Source organism: Ovis aries, chromosome 22 (assembly GCF_016772045.2).
Source record: "Ovis aries strain OAR_USU_Benz2616 breed Rambouillet chromosome 22, ARS-UI_Ramb_v3.0, whole genome shotgun sequence".
Lineage (NCBI taxonomy): Eukaryota > Metazoa > Chordata > Mammalia > Artiodactyla > Bovidae > Ovis > Ovis aries.
In genome coordinates, this window is record NC_056075.1 from 31,103,240 (window position 1) to 31,111,705 (window position 8,466).

At 54.5% G+C, this 8,466-nt stretch overlaps 1 protein-coding gene across 1 annotated transcript; it reads left to right on the forward strand.

The window, feature by feature from the left end:
• Nucleotides 1–3,531: 3,531 nt before the first annotated feature.
• ADRA2A (adrenoceptor alpha 2A) lies at nucleotides 3,532–7,366 on the forward strand. The gene is made up of 2 exons (XM_015103417.3): nucleotides 3,532–4,079; nucleotides 4,201–7,366. The coding sequence occupies exon 2, from the start codon at nucleotides 4,515–4,517 to the stop codon at nucleotides 5,916–5,918; it is 1,404 nt and encodes a 467-aa protein (XP_014958903.2). The 5' UTR covers nucleotides 3,532–4,079; nucleotides 4,201–4,514; the 3' UTR covers nucleotides 5,919–7,366.
• Nucleotides 7,367–8,466: the final 1,100 nt, after the last annotated feature.

The following is an 8,466-nucleotide window of genomic DNA, read 5'->3' on the forward strand; positions in this document are numbered from 1 at the left end:
CCAATTCCCATTCCCGCCAACAGTGTAGGAAGATTCCCTTTTTTAGATACTCTGTCTAGCATTTATTGTTTGTAGACTTTGAGAATGGCATTCTGACCAGTGTAAGGTGATAGTCACTGTAGTTTTGATTTGCATTTCTCTGATGATTAGTGATGTTGAACATCTTTTCATGTGCCTGTTGCCCATTTTGTATACTGTCTTTGGAAAATTGTCTATTCAGATCCTCTGTAGTATGTATTTTTATTAATAGTAGAAATAATAGTGGACCTCCATTTGTGTGCCCTAGAGTGACTTCTCCTTAGGCCAGAAATGCCAACTTCCATCTTTACAGTGGCTCTCAACTGTTTGTGACGCCTCTGGTTCCTGGAAGAATATGACACCCTCCTAGCTGACCCAGAAGGACCAGGACAGTTATTCTTAATCTGGAGCCCATCCTTGGCAGCTCTCCCTTCCTTAGACACCACCTTTATGCACCCCCCCCCCAAGGCAATTGCTCATCACGCCTGCCCCCAATGAGATTTATTATTTATTACTTAGAGCAGTGAATCTTCACTGAGTGTGCATGTTAGCATCTCCCAAGGAGGTTTGTTAAAATACACAGTCTGCATTCCATCACAGCCCTGATGAATCAAAATTACCTTGGTGGAGCACTAGTAAGTCTATTTCACCTTCCCAAGCAATGCAGATATACAGGCCTGGATAGAAATTATTGTCTTTGTGGATATCTCTCTGCTCAGTGCTGTCTCACTCAGCAAGCACAGCACTAAATCTTCTATCAAAAAACTAATAGCATCCACATAGCCTTTTGAAGCTCAGAGATACTAACACTGAGTGTCAAGCTAAGGAGCCAGAGCCTTTGGTGATAGATACATGTGTTATCCTGGTGGCTCAGACAATCTGCTTGCACTGTGGGAGACCCAGGTTTGATCCCTGGGTTAGGAAGATCCCCTGGAGAAGGGAACGGCAACCCATTCCAGTATTCTTGCCTGGAGAATTCCATGGACAGAGGAGCCTGGTGAGCTACAGCTCATGGGATTGCAAAGAGTTAAACACAACAGAGAGACAAACACATATGTTAAGAGGAAGAACTCTGCATATAAAGAGGCTCTGTAGCTAGCCTTAGACATGTTGTGTACTAGGAACTCAACAAAAGACAGCTATCATTATTATTAATAATTGTCCTGAATTGGACTCTAAGACCCTAGCTCCTTGAAAAGCCTGTTTCCATTTTAGGAGAAAAGACTCCAAACCCAGGAATTAAGAAGCTGACTGCCTGCTGACTGGCTGTTTGGGAAGCATTTAGAAAATGTGACATGAGATGTTATACACAGGCTAGCAGCAGAGATTCCAAGAAAAGAAAGCCCTGTGGCCTCTATTTTCATTTCCCTTTTTGCTCCTGAAATGAGATGGGAAGGAGAGATGTGTGTCAGCAGCTGGTGTGGAGAGAGGCGGTGATGATCTATGAAAACTCCGGCCCTAAGGTCTGTGACCATCACAGGGAAGCCCAGATTGTCATGGGCTTTCATGTTTGTCTCTCTTAGCATTCATACTTGAGGTCTGGGGCTCTTAGTTTCTGTGCAGAGGTGAGCGTGACCACATTTCCAACTGAGTCTCATGCAATCTCTCCATATCTCTTCTCTCAGGAGATGCAGAGCTGAGACTTGGTTAGAAGATGGAAAATGGACTTAACAGAGGGAGGAAAGATTGCCTTAACTTTCTTCAGGTGCTCCAGAAAAGGGGATTAGAAAGGACCTTGAGCATCAAGGCTGAGCATCACCTTCAACACCAGCTGATGTCCAGAATTAAATCTGGAAAGGGAGATCATCCAGTTGGAGGAATGATTGCATGGGGACACCTGTGAAATACTTTGAAAAGCACAGACTTCAGGACTATCTACATCAAGAGCAACCACACTGATTACTGTATCACTGGCGGAGACTGTAGACATCAGCTGGTGTTGAAAGTGATGCTCAGCCTTGATGCTCAAGGTCCTTAATTTAGTCCTCAGTCCTGAGCCTGAACCCTGCTGGGCAGAGAAGCAATCTGTTCCATCCTTAGAACTTCCAGCTTGATTGACTACATAAGGTATTTTGGTTTAGTAGGCCCTTAAATAAGATAGCTTTTCTTTAGGTCTCATCTCTCTCCTGCTGACAGTTCCCATCCTCCTGGGCCTTGCCCTTAAACTGCCTACTGTTTATTTGAAAAGTGCAGATAACACAAGCCGGTACTCTAGCAACGGTTAAAATAGATGTCAGGACACCGAGCATGCAGAGGAACACTGCACTCACCCCCTCTCCATTCTATTCCTATCAGAGGGAACGTGGAAAACATTCTCTTTTCTCTCGGGCAGCATCCTCGTCTTACTGAAAGACTGGTGTGCGTGCATCTGAAATGCAGATGTGGTGGGGGGCGAAGTCTAGCTTTCGGCCTCAACAAAGACACAATGGTTCAGAGAAGACCAGAGCAGAGCAACCCGTCAGGCAGGATCCAGGCCTCCGGGATCTGCGAGAAACGTGGGTTGCCCTGTATCGGCAGGGTGGGCTGCCAGCTCTGCAGGCATCAGAGCCCTCTTCCTGATGTGTCTTCATCAGCCCAAGCCTCACTCTCGCCGGGGAGAGGGAGCCACACAAGAGTGTATGCATTAGGAAGATTTCTGCAATATGACAAAGTGCAATAAAAAATCTGGGTTCTCTGTCCCCGAGCTTGGACCCAAACTTGCCCTGAGATGAGAGAAGGCAGTCGCAGGGGCGGGAGTAGGCTCCGGGCGCCCGCGGGTAGACTCGCAGCGGTGCCGGCGTGCGGCCGGCAGGTGTCAGTGCGCCCTCGCGCTGCCGCCGCGCGCCGCCTCCGCTCCAGGACCCCTCCTCACCGTGGTCTAGCGGGCGCCGGCTCAGACCCAGGCTGCTCGGGTCTCGCAGCAGCTCTGCAGCTGGGACCACAAATGGCCGCTTCTCCCCACAGTGGAGCTCTTAACTCTGGCGGAGCTCACTCCGCGCGTGTGTGTGGGGGGTGCCTCCCTTTCCGCCAAAGGGGTTGGATCTGAACGTGCGCCTTCCTCTCACCAGCCCCACTCGCCCCGCCGCCCGGAGCACTTGCAGGAAAAGTGTGGCCCGGCCCAGGGCGGGGTTGTTCCGGATGCGACCTGTACCGGTAATTGCTTCTCCCGATTCATCCGGGGGACCTCAACACCCTTTCCTCCCAAGTCCCACTCAGCTCGATGTGGCCACTCCCGGGTGCCCAATGTGTTCTGCTCGGCGCGCCCAGAGATGCTTGGCCAATTCCCAGCAGGCACTCCCCGGGCACGCCCTTTAAATCCCTCGCTCAGGGTATCCGCCTCCCCAAAGGGCCCGTCTCACCAAGGGGGGGGGGGAGGGTTCCAGTGGGTCCCGCGCTGGGCGAGGGCGCTAGACCCGCGGAGGGGAGGTGCAAGGGGCGGGGGAGGGTCGGTTTCCCACGTGGGGGCTGACGCCGGCTGCTCAGCAACGCCGGCTTGATCCTGGGGCTATAAAACCAGTCCACGGCTAGTGCGGCGGAGAAGCAGCGGCCCGGGCTTCAGTGCAGACGCCTAGCAGCCGGCGCGCCTCCGCTCGGCCACCCCCAGCACCTTTCTCTCCCCAGCCCTGCTCTCCTGCCCCAAACTCACGCTGCCCTCGGACCCCAGCCTGTCCCGTCGCGCTCAGCGCACGAAGCTCGCCGGGCCGACGCCCAGGAGACCTCCTGCCTCCGTCTCGGCTCCGGGAGGGCCGATCGCCCACCCGCCCGGGTCTGCCTGAGGACGGGGGCGCCTTCATGCTGCCCCCACACCCATCATCCCACCGACACCGCCGCCGCCGCCTCCGAGCTCCACGCGCTGCGCCCCAGCCCCAGCAGGGCACTCAACTTTGGAAGTCCCGCGACGCTCCGAGAGGCGGCAGAGTCCGCACCGTGGCCCCAACCCGGGCCCCGCCGGCCCCGCCGCGTCTGGGGGAAGCGAGAGAGTCGGTGTTCGCTTCGGAGATGTAAGGAGAGAGTCGCAGGACCCCAAGCCAGCATCAGCACCCCTCGGCTGCCTCCTGGGTTGGGGGCGGGCCCCGCACACGGTAAGACCTCTTGCTTTCGCTCAGGCTCAAGAGTCAAAGATATATAAACAGATATATTTAATTTCCTGTTATCTTTCCAAGTCATCAGGCCACCGATGATTTTTGTTCTCTCTTCTTGAAGAATAAATCTCTCTTTCCCCATCGGTTCGACCTACTCTCTCCCGCCGCTTAGAAATAAAACTTGGCTGTATCTAGGAGCTGGGAGCGAGAAGGCGCCGACCCCGAGCGCCTGAAGCGCGCGGACCGGGTGCGGTTCGCGGGAGCCGGGCCCATGGGCCGCTAGCGGTCCCCCAGCTCGGGGCCCGGCCTCCCTGAGGCCCCTTCTCCATGTGAGGTGCGGCGGGGCGAGCGGGGCGCGAGAGGAAGAGGAGGACCCACGGGCACCGGGCCGGAAGGCAGCTGGCAGCAGGCCCAGGCGAGTGGGCACCCGCGTTCATGTTCCGCCAGGAGCAGCCGCTGGCCGAGGGCAGCTTCGCGCCCATGGGCTCCCTGCAGCCGGACGCGGGCAACGCGAGCTGGAACGGGACCGAGGCCCCGGGGGGCGGCGCCCGGGCCACCCCCTACTCCCTGCAGGTGACGCTGACGCTGGTGTGCCTGGCCGGCCTGCTCATGCTGTTCACGGTGTTCGGTAACGTGCTTGTCATCATTGCTGTGTTCACAAGCCGCGCGCTCAAGGCGCCCCAGAATCTCTTCCTGGTGTCTCTGGCTTCGGCGGACATCCTGGTGGCCACGCTTGTCATCCCTTTCTCGCTGGCCAACGAGGTCATGGGCTACTGGTACTTCGGCAAGGCGTGGTGTGAGATCTACCTGGCGCTCGACGTGCTCTTCTGCACGTCTTCCATAGTGCACCTGTGCGCCATCAGCCTGGATCGTTACTGGTCCATCACCCAGGCCATAGAGTACAACCTGAAACGCACGCCACGCCGCATCAAGGCCATCATCGTCACGGTGTGGGTCATCTCGGCCGTCATCTCCTTCCCCCCGCTCATTTCCTTCGAGAAGAGAGGCAGGAGTGGCCAGCCGTCCGCCGAACCGCGCTGTGAGATCAACGACCAGAAGTGGTACGTCATCTCGTCGAGCATCGGCTCCTTCTTCGCGCCCTGCCTGATCATGATCCTGGTCTACGTGCGCATCTACCAGATCGCCAAGCGCCGCACCCGCGTGCCGCCCAGTCGCCGGGGGCCCGATGCCGCCGCCGCTGAGCTGCCAGGGGGCGCCGAGCGCAGGCCCAACGGCTTGGGCCCGGAGCGCGGCGGCGTGGGCCCCGTGGGCGCCGAGGTCGAGTCGCTGCAGGTGCAGCTCAATGGTGCCCCGGGGGAGCCCGCGCCCGCAGGGCGGCCGGACGCCGACGCGCTGGACCTAGAGGAGAGCTCCTCGTCTGAGCACGCTGAGCGGCCCCCGGGGTCCCGCAGGTCGGAGCGCGGGCCCCGGGCCAAGGGCAAGGCCCGGGCGAGCCAGGTGAAGCCCGGGGACAGCCTGCCGCGGCGCGGGCCGGGGGCGACGGGGCCGGGGGCACCCGCGGCGGGGCCCGCGGAGGAGCGCCCTGGCGGGGCCGCCAAGGCGTCGCGCTGGCGCGGGCGGCAGAACCGCGAGAAGCGCTTCACCTTCGTGCTGGCGGTGGTCATCGGCGTGTTCGTGGTGTGCTGGTTCCCCTTCTTCTTCACCTACACGCTCACGGCCATCGGCTGCTCCGTGCCGCCCACGCTCTTCAAGTTCTTCTTCTGGTTCGGCTACTGCAACAGCTCGCTGAACCCGGTCATATACACCATCTTCAATCACGACTTCCGCCGCGCCTTCAAGAAGATCCTCTGCCGGGGGGACAGGAAGCGGATCGTGTGAGTGTGGAGTCCGCTCCCGGAGAACAGACTTGCGCTGACTGCAGGCAGCTGGGATCCAGGGGGCGCGTCTACGTGGTCCTGCCAAAACCCGGGTCCAGCCTGTTCCTAGTTTCTTGGCCCCAGGATAGCTCTGCCGCTTCTTGCGGGCATCTGCGCTCTCCTACCTGAGAAAAGAACTGGCTGGGAGGGCCATACCCCTACTCCAACCCCCTCATTATTGCTAGGGCAGCTCCTCACTCAGAGCCATCTTCCTGGGTTCTTGGGCAGCCCCAAATCAGTATTGTTTCCTAAAAATATTTTCACCTCCCCTGGGCCCAGCTGTCACAGTCGTTCAGAGCAAGCACGAGAGCCCAGAGGGGATGGATGGCTCCCAAAGGGTTAACAGATGGGTTGGGGGTGGGGGTTACCCAGCCCTGGCTAATTGCTTTCCCCCTTCCCCAACTCTTATTTTTAAACAAATGCTCAGGGCAGCCCTGCAGGCCCTCCCGTCCCCCCACCCCTTGTAAATATACACTATTTTTGATAGTACTTGGGGGTGGGGTGGGGTCCCAAATGTCTCTTGGCTTTTGATGTTTGAATCCTGGCCACTGGAGGTGCTCTCCAGGCAGACTCATTGTGTCTAGTTCAGGGCGAGCCTCTTTGCAAAGTGAGCCCTTTTCTGGTGTCATTACCCTCTCTGTGTCCTCTTCACCAGCAACTGGTGACTGTCCCTTGGGACTGGACTTGCGATGAGATTTCCTGAGGGGGAAAACATTTCTGTCCATTTTCCCACCCCTGTGCCTAACAGCATAATTGCCTTGTCCTATGTAAATATTACAAAGATGGATCAAGACAGAAGTAAATGAACCTTTCTGCCTTGCAGCAGCCCTGTGTATAAAGCCATTATTCTCGGATGCACCCTTTTTCACTCCAGTACTGCACTTTAAAACCTTCTCTTTCCAGTGTCCCCTTCCTCCCTTCCTCTGGGGCCACTGCTTGAAAAATATGTATGTTTCCATCTTGGATGTATGTGTTACCACTCCCTCCTTCAGAGTGCTGACTGTGGGAAATCTTTTACCTGCTGTTTTTAGACACGGAGAGGTGGAAATTATGTGGAAGAAGCAAACCTGATACAATTTGCCCAAAGTAAACAGTGTGAAGAGACAAATGGGCCTGCCCAACTGTACAGTTCTTGCCCCAAGAGCTCTTAAGTATCAAAGTGTTGTCCATTTTTCCTCCCTGTTTTTCTGGTTGAGATCAAGTCATTGATAAACTCCCAAAGTCAAGGGAGAAGGGCGGAGACCTTGTTTACATCCAAGTTGCCCTATGTTTTAGACAGAGACTCTTTAAGGCCTGCGCTCATATTTCACTAAAGAAAAATTAATGTCAGCACATGTTGCTAATGACAGTGGATTTTTTTTAACAAAAAGTTTACAGATCAAATGTGAAATAAATATGAATTAAATGGTCTGTCTGTTATCTGAGTTTTCAAAAGCATTAAGACTCTGGAAACATCTGAATTTATGTATATTTGAAATTAAAAAAATACTTATGCATTATAAAACACTTTTAAAAGGCCAAGCAGTAACAAAGCTGCCATTTATCATCTGTTTCTTCTTTGCCAGATGCGATGGTGAGTCTGTTATAAGCTCTGTTTCATTTAATTGTCCCCCAAAGCCCATGAGGGTAGGGACTGTTATGATCCCCATTTAACAGGTGAAAAAAACTGAGTCTCAGAGGGCAAGGGATTTATTCAAGGTTAACCACAGTTGGGGGAGTGTACTGCATGCAGGGTGATCAGGTCTTAGGGTCTGTACTCCTCACCCCAGAGTTTTGCAGGAGTTATATCACTAACACTTTGCAGAATGCTCCCAGCAGTGGGGTCTCTACACGAGGTGTGCTGTATCTACAGAGCACTGGATATATTCCGAGTGTGTAGATACACACAAAGTCTGTGCGTGCTGCAGTGCCTTTATGCCCTTACATGTGTTATTCCTCAAAATGTATACATCCCCCAAGTGTGGTGGATGCACAAATTATGCCATATACTCCAAAATGTGTACCAGACCTAACAATGTGATAATATACAACATGTGGTACATAGCCCATAGTATGGTATAGGCTTCCCAGGTGATGCCAGTGGTAAATAACCCGCCTGCCAATGCAGGAGATGCCCGAGACAAGGGTTCAGTCCCTGGGTTGGGAAGATCCCCTGGAAGAGGGCATGGCAATCCACTCCAGGATTCTTGCCTGGAGAATCCCGTGGACAGAGGAGCCTGGTGGGCTGCAATCCATAGGGTCACAGAGTCAGACACGACTGAAGCAGCTTAGCATGCATGCATGGTGTATGAAGCAATTGTGGTATAAACCTAAACGGAACCACATATTATTTGATCAGTTGAGTTGTCTCTGGCCAAAGGCTGGGATTCTTCCTGTTGCATTCCTGTAATACTGAGTTCTGTCCCTATGTCTAGGAGGGTTTAAGACCCTTGCCCTGTGGTTATGGTGACGGCACTTTGAAGCTGGAAGGGTCTAGAAATCCAGGAGTTTAACCCCTCATCTTCTTAGAG

What these genes read in the sequence shown, in the direction of transcription:
- ADRA2A (XM_015103417.3), top strand. Translation starts at nt 4,515, where the DNA reads ATGTTCCGCCAGGAGCAGCCGCTGGCCGAGGGCAGCTTCGCGCCCATG.